At 54.4% G+C, this 17,315-nt stretch overlaps 1 protein-coding gene across 2 annotated transcripts; it reads right to left on the bottom strand.

Moving 5' to 3' along the window:
• Positions 1–703: 703 nt before the first annotated feature.
• CDK18 (cyclin dependent kinase 18) lies at positions 704–14,645 on the bottom strand. 2 transcript variants are annotated; one of them, XM_059831048.1, is made up of 15 exons: positions 14,507–14,645; positions 7,527–7,672; positions 7,032–7,157; positions 4,824–4,880; positions 4,467–4,581; positions 4,201–4,295; positions 4,032–4,094; positions 3,510–3,633; positions 3,302–3,422; positions 2,864–2,961; positions 2,398–2,503; positions 2,138–2,180; positions 1,542–1,632; positions 1,131–1,208; positions 704–801 (listed from the first exon to the last, which is right to left on the bottom strand). In XM_059831048.1, exons 1-15 carry the CDS (start codon positions 14,628–14,630, stop codon positions 767–769), a joined length of 1,422 nt encoding a protein of 473 aa, XP_059687031.1. In that variant the 5' UTR covers positions 14,631–14,645; the 3' UTR covers positions 704–766. The 2 variants fall into 2 exon arrangements, with proteins under 2 accessions (XP_059687031.1, XP_009812246.1); XM_009813944.2 differs by having other exon boundaries at positions 7,527–7,660.
• Between the last annotated feature and the right edge of the window lie 2,670 nt (positions 14,646–17,315).

Genomic DNA, 17,315 nt, shown 5'->3' with positions numbered 1-17,315 from the left:
AGCTCAGGACATCCCTGGGGAGCAGCCAGCCGACTGAATTTGGAAACGCAATGGTGGCAAGGAGGGAGAGATGCTGAGGGAAGCGATGGGAAGCCCCCTCCTCCCAGGTGCTCCATCCTTGTCAGGATTCAGGTACCAAAGACGGGAAGAGAAAAAGGGGTTATGTAGGCAGAGGCAAGGGCAAATAAGGGAGGGCCATCCTGGTTTTTGTGCTTCAGGTGCAGTCTCTCCAGTGCCAGGCTGGGTCATACCCCCGACTTGTAACATGGCTGCAAAGTGTCTCCCCAAGAAATAGGGGGTGCAGAGCAGGTTGTCTGAGCAAAGGTACGTTTTCAGAAATGCCTGCCTGGGCCAAACGCTACGATCCACAGCCCAGCTTTGGAGATACCACCCTCTGCTCACAAAACTTCCCCGTGCCCGGCTCAGCCCCGAGGGCAGTGAGTGGTTCCCTGGGGCAGCACACGATCCTGCGCTCCGGGCAATGCCCAGGGCAGCTCCTCACTACAGCACCAGCACAGAGGGTTGCAGCTCACATCTGATGGGGGCAACATGAAAATAAGAGGAGAAAAAGGCCACAGGTCGATCAACAGCAGCTACCAGGGGCTGTGGTTGTGGGGACAGTCAGGGGAGAGCCTGCGGCCAAGGGCGCCTCAGCATCGTCCTGCTCGAGTCGATAATTCTGCGGTGGGTCATGTGGGAGCGTGTTGCCGTCTCCTTTCTCAGTGCTTTGATCTCCATGGTGACAAGGGGAACACGAGATCCAAGTTTAAAATATACTCTGCCTCCTGTTCTTCCCTCGGGCTGAGGAAGAGAGGGAGAGATGGGTCAGAGAGGTCAGATGGCGAGCAGCACTTTGCAGAGAAGCTGAGCCCTGCGGTGCTCTGGGTTAGGAGGTTACAAGCCCACGGCATTCACAGAGGAGGGAGCTGCACCTCAGGGCACCCAGATGTGACTTTGGCACCACAGTAGGTGACAAGCAAGGATGTCCCAGAGGTAATTGGTGGACTAAAGCAGGGAGCAGGGATCAGGTTTGGCTTTTTCGTATGCAGGACCCACTGGGAGTAACCCCAGTGCCAGTGCAGTCCGTGGCACCATCTGGGAGAGGTCAACGTGATTTTCCCCAGTCCTACCTGACTGCTGAAAGGCTGAGCCTCTGTAGCCAGGGTCCTTTTGAAGCTGGATCTCCTTCAGGGAGAAGATGGAGATGTCTAGGCAGAGGGGGCAGAGAGAGAGGGGTCAGCCCAGCTGGCTGAGCCAGCAGCGGTCTGCAAACCTGCAGCCAGGAGGGACAGAGGTGTCCAAGTGCAGCACTGCACCTCATCAGAGCTTTTCTCTCGCACTCCTACTCTTACTCAACATTGTCCTACCCAAATGGTTTCTTGCTCTTGCAGCCACCAAGCTCCCACCCCACCCTGCTGCAGGAGCACCTCTGAGTGAGCCAAGACAAGAGGCATCCAAGAGACCTGGCTGCAAACCACCACCCTCGGGCTGCACAGCTCTTTGCTCCACATCCCCCAGGCAAGAGGACAGCGTGCACTTACTGTCAGGCAGGAGATGCACCCGCTCTCCCAGGCTCTTGAAGTAAGCGTGCCGCAGGGCTGCCTCCGCCGAAATCCGGCCTTTGGCTTCGTACTGCACAAAGCCCCAAAGAAAGACAATTACACGCAGTCTGCATGTGCAAGGTGGCACAGAGGTCCTGTACAGGGTGTGCGCGCATCTGTCACCTATGCACATGTAAGTGCCCGAGCAATTTCATATGCTGCGTGGGTGACAGCATGTCCAAACACTGTGCACACCATGGGGGTGCGCAGACAATTACCAGTGCAATTTGCATGTGCACAAGGGACAGCACACACTGTGCGACCACAGGAGTGCACCAGCCATGTCGTACCTTATGGATCATCAGGTTTGTGTCCTCTCACTTGTGTGTGAGAGGACACAGGGTGAAGGATGGTTCACTGTCCTTAATGGGAGGTGGTTTGGGATAGCATCTACAAGGCCATAGCTCTAGGGCCATGGCTTATGCTACAGTCACAGCTCCTCTCCTGCCTGGCTCCAAAATCAGTGTGAGGGCAACCAGAGTACCTTCGCTTCAGCAAATCCCTTTGCCATCCACCTGGACTGCTCTACCACTCACCAGAAGGAGGTTCATCAGCAAGTCAATGCCTTCTGAGTCCAGCCTAAGAGAAGGAGGAAATAAAAAATGAAGCATTATTGCACCCAGGAGACATTGCAATTGTCAATGCAAGGGACAAGTGGCAGCTGGGACCTCCAGTGCACAGCTGCATTCAGAAGCTGCCTGCACCACAAGGAGGAAATGAAACTGGTCTCCCCAGGCTCCCATTTAGGACCAGCACAAGCCCACCATGCCTTATGTGTCCCTGTTCAAGGAGGTACCTTGGGGCGTGATTTATTAACGGCTGGGCTCGGTACTGCGTGAAATTGTAAGCCTTAAACTCCTCGTTGGATGTTATTCCAGGCCAGGTGTCTTCTGTTGGGGTTCCTGGGAGGGGGAGAGAGGGAAACCTGTCATGCTCGTTTGGTGCAGGGAGAACAGCCTGACGCACGCGAGTGCCAGTGTCCTGCCCAGGATAGAGGGCACGAATTTCCGCAGCAGGCTGGGACTCGCCCGTGCATCCCACAGGGCAGCTGGTGAGGAGCCTCTCGCCCTCACACCTCTGCTGACTGCGAGCCTGGAGAGGGGCTGCGGGCAGCTTCTGCCCACGCCTGCCCACGCCTGCCCACGCCACTGCAGGGCTTTGCCAGCGGGCTCGCTCCAGACTCCCGAGGCTGCGCCTTGTCACGGCTCCTGCAGTCAGCCACTGCCCTCGCGTGGGGATTTGGGAGACAGCAGAAGACTCACCCAGCAGCCTGAAAATCAAATGCAGCTCTTCTTTCACCGTGGAGCCGGGGAACATGGGCCGTCCGGTGACCATCTCGTAGTGGATGCACCCAACACCCCTGGAGCAGCAGAAGAAGCCCCGGGATTAGTGAGGGAGAAGCCCTGTGGATGCCCCACCACCCCTTGGCCAGGGCTGAGGTTCCTGGAGAGGGAAATGAGCTCCAGGAGCTGTGTCCCTTCTCTGCTACAGGTAACCACTCAACCCTGATGTGGACAGTGTGTTCCGAAAACCCTGAGCCCCAGGGGACATGGAATACAAGATGGCCTTTGGGAGAGCCCACCACCCTCTGGTGTAACCAACACTGTGGGCATGCATGGTGCTGCACTGGCAGATGGATGGAAATGCCCAACCCACCGTCTTGGAGAGCCCGGGAAGCTCGGTTTGGAGCCATGGCTCACCACATGTCAATGGGTGTGGAATATTCGGTAGATCCTAGCAGGACGTCAGGGGGCCGGTACCACAGTGTGACCACTTCATTGGAATACGTTTTCGTAGGGACTGATTTGGCTCTGGCTAGTCCTGAGAACGAAAGGGATGGGCATCAAGGAGCTGCACCTAGCTGCACCTTCTTCCAGAGCTGCACCTTCCCCAGAGAAGTCCACCTACCGAAGTCTGCCAGCTTGAGCTCTCCTCTCTCGTTGATGAGCAGGTTCTGGGGTTTGAGGTCTCGGTGCAGGATCTTTCTCCCGTGACAGTAAGCCAGACCACGCAGCAGCTGGAACATGAAGATCTGTAGGGAGGAGAAGGGGCTGGCATTTAGCACTGGGACATGGGCACCAAAAATGAGTCTGTCTTAAGGGCTCTCAAACTCATGGCCAGGGAAGACCCCTCGAAGCTGGCCTGGGGTGTGACACACTGTAGACAAGTGTTCAGACCCATCACCAGCAATCCAGAAAAGGGGCTGAACAAAGTCTGCATGCACAGTGATTTTATTTAGGGTGGCAGTGACTTGAGAAAAGCTTGTGGAGCAGCAGATTAGGCTGAAAAATGTCAAAGAAGAGTAAGAAGGCTGAACTGAAGAGAGAAGGGGCCTCACCCAGCCCTGCAACACCCTGGACTGCACTCAGGGTGAGCTACCCGTATTCCGGGAGCATCAGGGGTACAGGGTCCCAGGCAGCACCATCTCACCTTCACGTTGTGCACACTCATCAGGTTCCCACAGTTATCGAGGTACTGTTTGAGGTCGTTGTCCTGCAACGGGAAGCACGCGTCAGCCTCCCCTTCCCTCGGCCCCCATCACCCGCCTGCAGAAAGGCAGCCGTCCCCCCGTTTCTGCAGAAAGCCCCCCCAGACCCACCAGGTACTCGAAGACGAGGGTGAGGGAGCGCTCTGTGTGGATGATGTCATGCAGGGTCACGATGTTGGCATGTTTCAGGTTCTTCAGCAGCGACACTGCAAGGAGAGGACATGCCAGGTTGGGGCAGCAGGACCTGAACATTGCACGGCATCGCAATGGTGGAACACAGTTATAAACATCCACCCGCGCCACCCGTCCCAAATCCGCCTGTGACCTGGCATTGCTCATGAGGGGCTGTGACGGGGAAAAGCCCCTCCTGCCCTCACCTTCCCGTATGGCTGTGCAAGGTGCCCCTTCCTCATGCTCCAGACGGATTTCTTTCAGGGCAACGAGGTTTTCGGTCAGCTTGCTGCGTCCCTTGAAGACAGTGGCGTAAGTGCCCTTTGGGGAGAGAGAAAATACAAGCCATGCAGACCATTTATCAGAGTGGTGCAATGCTGATATACTCCGTAATGTTCACAGGAAGGATAATGTGAAGCTAAAGGGCCAAGTCTGAAGTCCACAGAAAGACTTGGTCTAAAAATTGCTAGATATTGAACACAATTGGCTACAGTCTGCCCTCTGCACTTCAAGCTGCCCTTCCAACAATTTAAACCCTTACAGGGGTTTCATAGTCTACTCACCTCTCCCAGTTTATCCAGTTTAACATAAGTTTCCAGTTTCCCGAACCCGATATCTGACTGTAAGAGAGAAAGGAAAACATCACTGGGGGAGATCTCATCCAGGGATGGCTTCACCTCCAGGGGGGAAGGTCAAGGACACTGGACAGTAACAGCTCTGGGGGCAGATCAATCAGGGCAGGTGTCTGCACGCAGCAGCAAAGCTGATCTACTTTCCTGGAGAAGGAGTGCAGGCGACTCAATCACAAAACCTTCACAACCGACTGGCTGCTTAAGCGAAAGGGATGGCACCCGCACCCCGTACCCCAGGGTGGCTGCAGCCTGCACAACTGCCCCTTCCCGCTGCCACCCCTGCGATTCCCCTCTCCTCACACACACCACCCTGACACAACACCAGCAGCAGCCGAGTCAAAAAGCCGATGCCCTTTTTGTCGGAGAAGGCTCGTGGGATCCTACTGCCGATGCCCAGCCTTTTCTTGAGTGCTTTCCTACGTCCTGGTCTTTACTGTGACTCCGTTCATTTCTCTGTGTGCTGTTCTCCATTCATTTCTCTGTGTGCTGTTCAAATCAAGCGTGAAAGGGACATTTTCCCATTTGGAACAGTAACTCTCTAACATATTGCTGAGACCTGTTCCTGTGTACCCAGTGAAAGAAGGGCAACCAGTGCAAGGCCACAGATTTAGGTGTCACTCCTAGCAGACCCCTGCAACTGCGGTTTTCTGTGGGGACAGAGACAGCTCCTCGGTTAGTCTGGATTATCTGTGCCAGGGCAGGGGATGGTTCCCAGCACAACAGGGCCCAAGGCTCAGGGCGAATCATTGCTCCTTAAGCTTAATAAACCAGCGTCGTTCTCCCAGCTCTGACTGCAGCCCAGTTAAAAGCCCCCCAACCCAGCAGCGCTGCCCCCTCTCCTGAGCCAAGGGCTGATGCCATGCCGCTCGCCATCAGCAGATGGAGCTGGATGGACAGCTGTCAATCAGCAGGCAGAGAGGAGGGCTGTGCAGGGAAAGGGTCCCCTGGGGGAGGCACTGAAGGAGCCCCCAGTGCTGTGCCCGGGGTCCTGCCTGGAGAAGCAGCAGCCCCAGGTCTGGGGTGCTCTTGCAGCCTCCCCTGCTCACCAGATCTGCCCCATGGGAAAGGTTTTCCTTGCAACAGGCACTGACCAGACCACCAACCTCTCACAAGCTGCCACAGGCAGCGGGGAAGCTGCTTTCTTGCTCACGCAGGCTGGATTTGGACCGGCAAATCCCAGGGGAACACAGTGGTTTTTTTACTCCATTTTGGATTCCCCAAACCCTCTGCGTACTCTGGGAACAGCTGTGTCCTGAGCAGGGACATGAGGTGGCTGCTGCAATGCGAGGTGCTGTACAACCCCCAGAGCCATACTGCAAGTTTTGCAGAAGCGTGCCTTATTCATGGCGGGGACCATGAATATTAATGGCACGTTGCTCTGGCTGTGTCTATTTTATTGATTAGACAGAACAGGCAGGTAAATGCAAGCTCTCCTGTCCTCCTCCCTCCCCATGAACAGGCATGCCAGATCTGAAGATGCCTGCCGAGACCTCGCTGTTGTATCTGTAAAGCACTGAGCACTCCTGGGTAGCAGGACACATGCTTGCACATTTGTAAACAGGGCACCGGGTTTTTGTTCCTACATACGCTGATGCTCTGCAGTAAAGAAATTGAAATGCCAGCTGATGCTCTGCAGTAAAGAAACTGAAATGCCAACAGTAACGCAAAGGCTAATTCATTATTTATCAGCATTTGCATTTCAACTAGCAGAGGCTCCAGCACTTGCTAAAGCAGAGGCTCCAGCACTTGCTAAACTGCAGGAGGCCTTCCACCTCCTCCCATCTGGAAGGAGCCAGGCCAAGAAGAAAGTCAGGTACGTGCAGAGGTGAGTGAAGGAATGTGCAGGCTTGGGGATTTACACAGCAGTATGCAGATGTGCATGTAGGAGTGACACGGGGAAGAAACGCATATGTGCATGGTGGGGGGAATGTGTGCTGCTGGGGGTGTGCAGAAAGGGATTTGCATGGGCAGGGATGTGTGTGTGCATATCTCAATGACACACAGGGGTTACAAGGGAGCTTGCACAGCAGGGCATGACTGCTGTAGGTGGCAATCAGCACACGCAACTCCTGGCTGGGACTTGATGCATGAAGTGAGAAGCTGTGCCCGGCTCTGCTCGCTCTGGATGGTGAGACTTACGAGGGAAGCCCGTCGGGACATCCTGCTGAGGGGCTTGGGGAACTCCGGGCTCTCCATCTGCAGCTTCTGCAAGAACTCGGGGGGCAGGCGGATGTCCATGGGCAGGGAGAGACGCTTGTTGACATCCTGCAGAGAGGGCCAGAAGAGCGGGTGATGAATGCATCCGATGAAAGGAAGACTGTACAAAGACATTCAAGGGGAAGTGCTCTCTAACCAGAGCTGGTATTAATGGTGAAGCAATGAGGACAGCATCTGTGGGACCCTTAGTCAAAGGAAAAGGGAAGGTGTGTCTGCATGTGTGCACCCAAGGACATGCACTGGGCTTTGTCAGGTACCATGGGAGTCATGCTGAGTGCACCCAAGAGGATGTCAGGGCTCGTGTCTGAGACTGCCAGGTCCCCACAAGTCAAACACTGGCTCTTCCAGCCAGCAGGCAGGTGACAACCAGAACTTGCCGTGTCCCTTCAGCCCGCTCCAGCCTGCAGCAGTACTTGCCTCCATGGAGAAGCGGCGCTGGTTGTTGTTGCGGTAGCGCACAGCCATCGGCGACTGGCCTTCCACCTCAGAGGGGGAGATGGGGCTGGTGTCTCCTCGAAAGTCCCTGCCCAGGTGTCCCAGCTGCAGGTGCCCTTGAGCCAGGTCTATGGATAAAGAGAAAGGAGAGCGAGCTGCTGGAGTGGCAGTAGAAGTGCCAAGGCCCAAGGCACTTGTTTTGGAGAAAAGAGAGTGAGAGCAGGGCAGGGAGGTCCAGAGATGCCCTGGGGCCATGACAAAGTCTTCTTCCTTCTCTACATCCAGGAGGCAGAATGAATACCTGCTTTTTGCTCCAGACTCCTGGCGCATCGCCACCCATACAGCTCTGCTCAGCAGCACCCCCAAAGCACCTTCATGCAGCCCCCTGCAATGAAGGTCTCTTTTGACAGATGGGGAGGGGGATGGAGAGAGGGGAACTGCTTCACACCCAAGGCCACCCAGATCTCCCATGTCCCAATCCAGCGCTCAACCCCCCAGGCAGCATTGCCCAGCAGCTCACCCCTCTGCAGCAGCACCACACCGTTTTGCATGGGTGAGTATTCATCTTAACTTCCTAGCCTTATCTTCACTAACGTCACATTAGACAAAACATGATTTGCACTTTAGGAACACCTAGGTGCCTGACCGCGACTTTGGATCCCTCTGTGCTAGGTCTGTACAAAAGCAAAACAGAAAGAGAGCCCTGCCTCTGCAGAGGTACAAGCACACACACCTAATCTGCCTCAGGAACCACCAAAACTAACAGACATCAGGGTACCTTCCTCCAAGGATGTGACTGTTTCTCAGAAGGTGTTTGGGATTAAAGGCTGCAGAGTCACTTATTGCAAAACAAAACACTCCAGGCTTTCCTGCCCCGACCTGCTGCACTTAGCCAGCCACACAGTCCCGAGAAGCACAAAAGCTCTCTTGAAAACCAAAGCAGCTCAGAAAAATAACTCTTCTCTTGGGACTCCAGGTGTGAAGCCTCACCAAACCCAAGAAACCCTGAAAGGAGCAAGAAATCAGAACAAAACAAGCCATTGAGCTCCCTCTGGTCTCCAGTTTGAGGCTTGCACTTAAACCTCCTCACTCTGTAATTAACAGCTGGTTGGTAGGAATATTCTGGCCTGCAGAGACTCAGACAGTGGCACAGCAGAACACTGGCGAGTTCAATGCAGGTCGCCTGGACCCCGGAAAGTGGATTCCCCCGATTCACATGGATGCTGTTTCCAAGGGGCCGTTCAGGAGGAGGCAGTGCTAACTGGGTGTGCTGGGATGGAGGAGACAGCGCTAACTGGGTGTGCTGGGATGGAGGAGCACCACCTCCCAAGACAGGGATGCATCTCCCTCTGAAAAGGTGCGGGGCCAAGCAGGGATAACAGTTTTGTCCCCTTCCTGGTGGCCATACAGCTCTCTCCCTTCTCATCTAAACTCTGCAGCTACCCTCCCAGTTAGCAAGGCCTCCAGGGCCCAAGGGCCCTGCCACAAAGCACCGGTGTCCTCCATGCATCCAGGCACCCTGCAGTGCTTCCCCAGAGCAAGGAGGAACACTGCAATAGGGAAACTCCCCAGGGAGGACCTGCAATGTCCCAGGCTGAGCCACCGAGTGCTGCGCCTTGCCAAGCCCTTTCTCTGAGCTGCATAGAGACAATCCCCTGCTATGCCTAACGCAGATTTCAGTGCACCGATCCCAATGTGCTCAGGCAGCCAGCGATGATCTCATTGCTAAAGACTGGAGAGGGAGGGCTGGCTTTCACGGGGTGGTGAGCAGGGCTGGGACCTGGCTGCAGTTTGCTTATCTGATGGATGAGAGGTGGCAGGCAAGTGACCTGGGAAAAGATGTGGTTTCGTGCCATGATCACTGGGGGACCAGGGGACCTGCGAGCTAAGGGATGCAGGGTGTCCTCGATAGACAGCCCGCACCTAAGAATGGGTTCAGCTCATGCCACTGGGCTCAGGAGCATGTGAAACAGTGCCAGGAGTTTTTGGGCAGACAGGCAAGAATGAGGCACAGAGTCACCCCTTCTCCCAGGGCCTCTGCAGGACTCTGGTCCCCGTCCCCTTCTGGCCATCTGTGCAGGAACAGTTAGGAAACTTACCCTGAATTAACTACAGGTATAAAATTAACGTGGATCAATTAAACTGAATCAAATCTTTTTAACTTGCTCACTTCCTAAGCAAATTATCTGAAAAAAAACAAAGGCCATTTAAAATCTGACTGAAAGGAGTTCAACTAATCCACTTTAAATGACAAGTTTGTGTGAATTTGTGCTGGTTCCCACAGGTAAACAAGCCCAAAGTCTTGGTAAAAGATGCAGCCTGTCCCCGAAAGCTGCAAACCAGCGGCACTCTCTCTGAACCAGCAGCCCACCACATAAGTTAGTGTCAATCTATCCTCATCTACAAGAGCATCAGACAGATGTAAAGCCAGAGGTAAGATGACCACCTGGGCATTCTAGCGCATGCAAAGAGGAATGGGATATGCAAAAGATGTGAACTACCACAGAGCGGGAAAAGCACGTAAAAATACACAGAAGACTTGCAGAGATGAGTGGAATGGTGGTTTGGCTGCCCTGGGGCCAGAGAGGGCAGGCGGGATGTGCCAGCCCAGTCCATCCTGCGTCACTGCGAGGTGCCCACAGCACCCGGGGTTACCCAGCCCCACAGAGATGCTCTCGCAGGGCTGGGGTTGCCCCTGGACTTGGAGGACCTTGCTGGTTGCTTGCAGGAGGAGACGTGAAGCTGTGGGTGTGCAAACGTGAGGGCCTGTTTGATTCTGCTCAGCATTTCATGTGGATGACGGTGAGCCCTGACACTCTGCAAATAATGAGGCTGCATGGGATATCAAAGCAAATTAAAGCGAGACCGCAGACACAGCGGCTGCCTTTGACGAGCCTCCCGCCTTTTTTTATAAATATATTTAAACACTGCCTCTGCCAAAACAAGCTTTGATCTCCCAAGGAAAGGGGCCAGAATCCTTCACTGCTTGCCTGACTTATAACTTTTAATTACTTTGCTAAGTGTGAACTCTCCTCTCAAAGCTCTGTTACACTCACGAGGCAGGGCTGCACTCAGATCTTGGATTATTCATCCTCCTTCCTCCCCCTCATCATCACTTCTTTGTGGCCTTGCACTCCAGAGGCCAGATTTGACTCTGATTTATGCCATTGCGAACTAGGAGTTATGCAGGCTTTGCAGCCTGAACACTGAGACCTTATTTGGCCTCAGAGGACAGACCAGGCAGTAGCTGTTTTGGGGCAAAGCCTTCGCATAGGTATGAGCTATTGCTGGATGCCACCAGCTTTTATCAAAGCAAATGGGAGCCACCAAGACCTGATACCTCTGAAAATCTGGAGTACGGAGAGGAATGTGTGACTGGGGAAGCCTGGGAAAAAAGGAAAGAGCCCCTTAAATGTGAGGCTGCAGCAGCCATGGAGAAGGTTATCTATCTCCGAGTATGTGGAGACAGAGATGGAGATGATGCTGGCCTTTGTCAAGGATATCAGATACTGCACAGCGCCCAGCCTGGGCTCTCCTTAACCCAGGGGCTTTCTTCCACCTCCGTCTCTGCAGCTGAGCAGCTGCCAAGGCCAAGGAAAGGCTGTGCTGTCCCAGGGAGGGATGCACGGCAGGGTGGAGGGGCATCGGACACCCCAAGGTAGGCTGTGAGCAAGTTTGGCTCTGACCACAGGCACCCCCTTTGCCTCTCTGCATTGTCAAACTCCATCAAGGTCACATTGCCCAGGACAGGATATGTCCAGGCTGGAAAGCTGTTTGCTTTTCCATTTGCCAGCTCTGCGTCTCTCAGGCCTCATTTTATCAGCCTCTGTGGGTAAGGTCATGAGAATTACAGGATGGAAAGGACAGAGCTGGGGATTTCCCACCACATCACCAACAGACAAGGCAGGTTTCTACCCACGAGAAGGCCTTCCTTGTCCCGTTGCCAGAGTCAGAACAGCTCTGCACATGCTCTTGAAGCATCTCATGAGAAGGTCTTCTGGCCTCTGCATCACCCTCCTCCCCAAGGACAGGCAGAGGCACTCACAGCCACCAAGGTGTAGGATTTGCAGACTGCCATGACCTGTGAATGCTGATAACCTGTGATTTCTGATGCTGGAGGGAAAATAAAAACTGCAAGCAATTCCCTGAGGAGCTGTGTGAGGTGATGAAAGAAAAAATGATGTGCTGATCTCTGCTGTGATGAGCACTCTTTTCTGGAGCAAGTGATCACAGTGCCTGAACTGTCATGGGTCATCCGCTCACCAGGAGAGAAAAGATCACTGCAGACAAGCCTGCCTGCCATGCAGAGGGCAGAGACAGCTCCAGGGGCACGTTCAGAGATCCTGAGCAAGGAAGGTGAAACCTGAAGCAAAGCTTTTCCCTGTTTCATGGAGAAGAGAAGCAGCACAAGAGTGAGTGCCATGGCTCTAGTCTCAGCTCTGCTTCCAGTTTTCTGCACAACTGTTGCAAAGTCGTTTTGCCTCTCTGCACCTTGATTTCTCCATCTGTAAAATGGAGGACACCAACTTCTCAGAGAGAACTGCTGCTTCCCTGAAGTCAGAGCCCTCTCCAGACCAGGCAGCTCCCACGAGGTCCAAACCTCACCACCAAACCCTGCAAAAGAGCAGCTTGCACATAAACGCCCTTCCCATCTCCTCCAGCACCACCAAAATGATCCTGTCCCCCTACACATCTGAAGCATCACACTCCCACACCGTGCCCGAATGCCTCCTCACGCCAGGGCGCTGGGGCTCGTGCCCCCCCCAGCTCTGCCCCCCAGCACTGATGCCTCTACCTTCCCTCTACTGAGCCCCCTCCAAGTCCTCTTGGCACAGGGCTGTGGGCAAAGAGCTCCCAGCCAGGAGGGGATTATTAAACGGCTGAAGAGATGCCTCAGACAAATGTGGCTGTCAGGGCTCTTCATAAACAACAGCCAGAGCCTGCAGGAGACAGAGATTAAGGGCACTGTGGAGGTGACTTCTCAGGGTTGTTTACAATCCCCAAGGGAAACTTAATCAAGAGATCTCAGGCAGGAGGGAGCAGGCTCAGGGTGGTGGGTACGGCGGGGGAAGCGCATTTTGCCTGTGCTGCGTGGGAGAGGGCTTGGATGCAAACTGGGAACCATGCAGGGGGAACCAAGGATGGAAAGCTGCGGCAGGGGGACAGGACATGCCACATCCACGCGGGGAGGGAGGTATCGACCGGCGGGGGTTGGCACTGGGGCGTCCCGTAGCAGCACATGAGGAGCTGTACCCCACAGTGTGGTGCTGGCAGACCCCGAGCCCCTGATGCACTCCCGGGTTCAGGCAGGAGGATCTCCTAATCATACCATGTCACAGTGTAGTACTGGTCCAGCTTCTACCCACGGGGTCGGGAACACCCTCAGTCCTGGCTCCAGGCTCAGTCTGCTCTGACTTTGCTCTTATTCTTTCCTGGCTACCTCAGGAGCAAGACCAAAAGCCGGGTTGGGGGGGATAGGCAGATGCTGCATGCACTGGTTTGCCATTCGAGGGCAAAGGAAGAACCGTGATCGAAGCTTCATTAAAGCAGAAGAACAGGGAAATCGCCTCTCCGACAAAGCCTCAGTTTGCATGGCAGAGATAACGAGCCCAGGCTCAGACATCCCAGAGCAGAGGTCCTCCAAGGCAGGCAACAGCAGCAGCAGCTGTCACTGCCCAGGACTTTCTTAGCCTTCCACCATTTTATCCCCACAGCTTCTGCACATCTAATTAAGGGCTCAAGTCTAATTACAGCCCATGCTGCTTGCTAAGGTGTGAGAGGAGGTGTGTGCAGGGGGAGCAGGGAAGGAGGCAGTGAAGGGATGCTGTTCAGGGCAGCCTGGGTGTCTGGAGGGATAAGAAGAGCATCAGGAGCTGCAGCAGTGAGGAAAGCCAGCTCTAAATTAGGTTACTGCATCTCTTCTTTCAAGCAGGTTAGCTGGCAGAGAGACGATCCCTCCCTGCTGGGGCAGATGCGAGTGCCAGGCAATTACATCACAGCCTCAGCCCCTGCTTGCAGCAAAAGTTTCTAGCAATTGTGGCTGCAGGGTGAGGGGAAAAAAAGCTTGAACGTGACCTGAGCAGAGTTGAGGGCACCGACACATGAACAAGTTGGCCTGTGGCAAAGCGAGTTGTTTTGGTAGGAGGCAGCAGCAAATGCATGACGTGATTGCCAGGAGCGGTTCAGCCTTACACCCGCAGCAGCGAATTTACCCCTGGATGAATCAAGCCTAACTCTATCAGGTTTCCAAATGCCTGCTTGTCAGCAGCTCTGCCTGCTTGTCCATGCACGGCTGCCTTGGCGTGATCTGCCCCCAGTTTATGCCTCAAGCATTGCCTCTCCCTTGATATGCCCATAGCCAGAGACAGCGGAGCCTGCCCCAGCCTGCAGTGAGGCGGCTGCTCTGTTTGCAGAAGGGATGTGCCCCGTTCAGCTCGTGGAGGTGTTAACCCTAAACCTCCCTGCTCTCTGGGACCTTGAAAACTGCACCCCAGGAGAAGGCTGTGGGTCCAGGAGCAAAGGATGGTTCAGCGAGCCCCAGGCGCTCCCCTGAACAGAGAGAGCAGCGCCTTTGGCTTGGCGGAAGAGTCAGCCAGTAGCCCTGGAGAGAGGGCTCAAAGAGCACTGTCACTTTTGGGCAGGCAGGAGGAGATCCCACGCTTTCACACTCTCTACCACAGACATGTCATTCCTCTCCATTTTGTGCAAATACCTTTCCCTCCTATAAGGCTTTTCTTATGCAAGTATAAATCTCTCTTCAGGTCAGATTTAATGACAAGGTGTTATTAATCCTGCCAGATAGATGGGGAAAGCAACACAGACAAAGGGGCTGTAACTTTCCACACGTCAACACACCCAGAGGAAGGCCGGGGGGGCTGAAGTGGAGATGCTTGCTGGCAGTGCTGATCCCAGATGCTCCCGACCAGCCCCAGCACCACGGCAGGGGCCCGAGGGCTCCTTACCTTCATTCCTCCGGTTGTTGAGCTGGTTGAACTGCTCCGTGAACTCCGTCAGTGACTCCTCGATGGTCTCCGTCCGAGGAACCGAGAGTGAAAATCTCCGCTTGAAGTTTTTCATCTTGTTCATTTTACCTTGTGCTGCAAGGGATGGCAGAGCCCTGCGGGGAAGGGGAGAGAGCAGGCTGAGAGGGCTGGATGACACACAGGATGGCCCCCCAGCCCCATAGCTCCTGCTCTTTGGGGCTGGCAGCATCCTGACCCGAATTTCCCCTGCTGGGGATCTGCAGGGGTCTCCGGGGACATCCTCTTCTCCAAGGCACTGCTGCTGCGTCAGAGCAAAAGAGGAGCCACCCGGTCACCAGGGGAATCAGGTTCCTCATAAATTTAAGAGCTGACTGTGGTCAAGAGGTGCAGGGGGCTTTTTCTGAGCTAGTTATCAGAGATGAGCCCAGGGCAGGGCTGTGCACACTGAATCACAAGTACCAACACAGGCTGCACGTTACAGCAACCTTGGAAACTCCAGGAATGCCTGGAACAGGCAAAAGCAAGGTATAAATAGAAGGAAAGCAAGGAGGAGTAAACAGTAATGGAAAAGATTCAATACCACACTCCTCCCTGTACAAGGAGGCACCTCTCCCCCGGCAGTTTGATCTCTGCTTTGCCCTTGCAAGAAAGACTTCCTGAGCCAGCAGCAAAATGCTGAGCGGAGCCAGTACTGGCCGGGGGGATCCCCGAGAGCCACAGCAAGGGGAGATGCTTGTAGCTCACAGCTTGCTCACAAGCTTTTGAATGACTCATCCTGTATGGGCATTAGAATCGCCTTAGCCAGGGATCTGATTAAAGCAGTAAAACCCTTAAACGAAGAAAACCCTCAAGGGGCACATGGCGAAGCGTGCTGAGTCTGAGCAGCCACACGAGCAGGCTGAGGGAGCTCGCTCTGTGTGTCTTGGAGCCACGCGCCGCTTTGCCTTTCCTACTTTGGCTCTTGCCAGGCCTGTCTGTAGCTCAGCAGTGCACACGGGACGGGGCTGCAAAGACCTGTCTGTGCAGGGTTTGGTCTTTAGCACCAGCCCCACTGCACTCAGGCGTTATTCCTTCTGCTGAACACAGACCTAGCGAAGAGCCAACGCTCCCTGCTCCCTGGACCTGCAGACATCAGTGTCTCACCCCCAACCAGCCACAGCTCTGCCCCTTCCAGTCCCAGGCCCCAGGAGGTTTGGGTCTGTCTCTCTCCCCTTCCCAATCTGATGAGCATAGGGCTGCTCCTCCACCAGCCTTTATCATCTCAACCCTCTAACCTGTCTGGCAGGGGATTTTCCGTGAACAGCACTGGACTCCTTTAATGCTACTTTCAACCACCGGCCCAAGTGGGGATCTTAAGGGGAAAACCATCCCTTGGTACCAAACAGGCATCAAAAGCTACACAGAGTGGTTCTTTCCTGCACCGACACACACATCCCATGACTTCTCCCACACCCTTGGAGCAGGTCGGCCCCCCTACTCCTGGGTGTCCCTGCTGCAGCTGAGCAGCCCTTTTCCCTGGCTCTCCCCACTCCCTCCCAGTCCCCTCGGGGCTTATCAGCACAAAACGGTGATCACATTCCGGACTGATGCGATCAGACACAGCATCCGGGAGCTAATGCATCGCGTCGCCAGGGCGACAGGAACACTTGGGTTGACATGCCTGCATCTGAAAGCTTAAAAGATTATCCGTCAGCAATATAAACACTCCTTTTCCACTCCTTTTTGTGTCTGCCACGCTCTGCTGCGAGGCATGGCACCCTGCTGTGGGCACAACCCCCTGAAAATCCCTGGGATTCACCTGAATCCTGGGGACTCACACCCCTCAACCATCCCCACTCATCTCCCACCTTTAATGCTGCAAAAACCTAAAGCTGAAGGCTTGTGTACCTGGAAGCAAGGCTGGGGTATTTGGCTGGGGGTGGGAAGGGAGGCTGGAGGCTGTTTTGAGTTGCAAAGCAAGGCAGGAGGATGCTAGACACATCCACTTCAGGCTTCAGACACTTAAATGTTTCCTTGGCACTACGGAAACATGCTTGGACAACAAAGATGCTGGCACTAGTGAATGCTGCATTAACAAAGTCTCCATGCTGGTGCCTTCCTCATGGCCAAGAATAAAGTCTCCAAGCAGTGCTGTTTCTTCTGAAGGGAAGGCAAAGCTTGACACATGCTTTGGAGACCATTTTCCCAGCCCATGGCTCTGATCTGGCTCCCTACCTTGCAAGCTAAGCAAGTTTTAACTGAGGCACTGCTGCTGTGTGGCAATGCCGCTAGTGTTGCAGGCACCCAAGGAACTAAACCGACCTGAAGTGTTTTGCTCCAGCTGTGCATGCAGCCACTGCTAAAGTGGCACTAGTAAAAGCTACAGAGGCTCCTGTGCTAGGCACTGTTTTACTCCCAAACAGGAAAGAGGAGCTCAGGGGAAATCTGTGGTGCTCCAGGCAGGTACATCAGAGGCTCAAACAACAGACAATCTTTCCACATTAATGTTCAGATAAGCCCCAGTGATTATCCTTTCAAATTAGGGCATAAGCAAGTTTCCACACATCTCTGGTGAAGGTTACACTAATGAACTGCACTCTGGTAGCATCCTGAGAGACCCTTGCACATGTCCATAACACAGCAAGTGCACGGACACACTCGCAGCAGCAAGTGCTGGAATCACCTGACTTCAAATCCACCCAAAGATGCCAGGATGCCTTCACCAGAAAGTGGTAGGGAAGAGGGAGAGTTGCATGAGATTGCCCCTCGCCAGTCCCCCAAGATGCTCAAATCACTGCTCGCAGAGGAA

Source organism: Gavia stellata, chromosome 30 (genome assembly GCF_030936135.1).
Source record: "Gavia stellata isolate bGavSte3 chromosome 30, bGavSte3.hap2, whole genome shotgun sequence".
Taxonomy (NCBI): domain Eukaryota; kingdom Metazoa; phylum Chordata; class Aves; order Gaviiformes; family Gaviidae; genus Gavia; species Gavia stellata.
This window is presented reverse-complemented; position numbering and strand designations above follow the sequence as displayed.

Bases quoted from the DNA above. Each gene is read 5' to 3' on its own strand.
- CDK18 (XM_059831048.1), bottom strand. From the start codon at position 14,630: ATGAACAAGATGAAAAACTTCAAGCGGAGATTTTCACTCTCGGTTCCT. The intron at 7,158-7,526 runs GCAAGTACTGCT...CCCTCTCTGCAG, and splicing joins AGCGCCGCTTCTCCATGGAG to GATGTCAACAAGCGTCTCTC. The intron at 4,582-4,823 runs GTGAGTAGACTA...CTCTCCCCAAAG, and splicing joins AACTGGATAAACTGGGAGAG to GGCACTTACGCCACTGTCTT.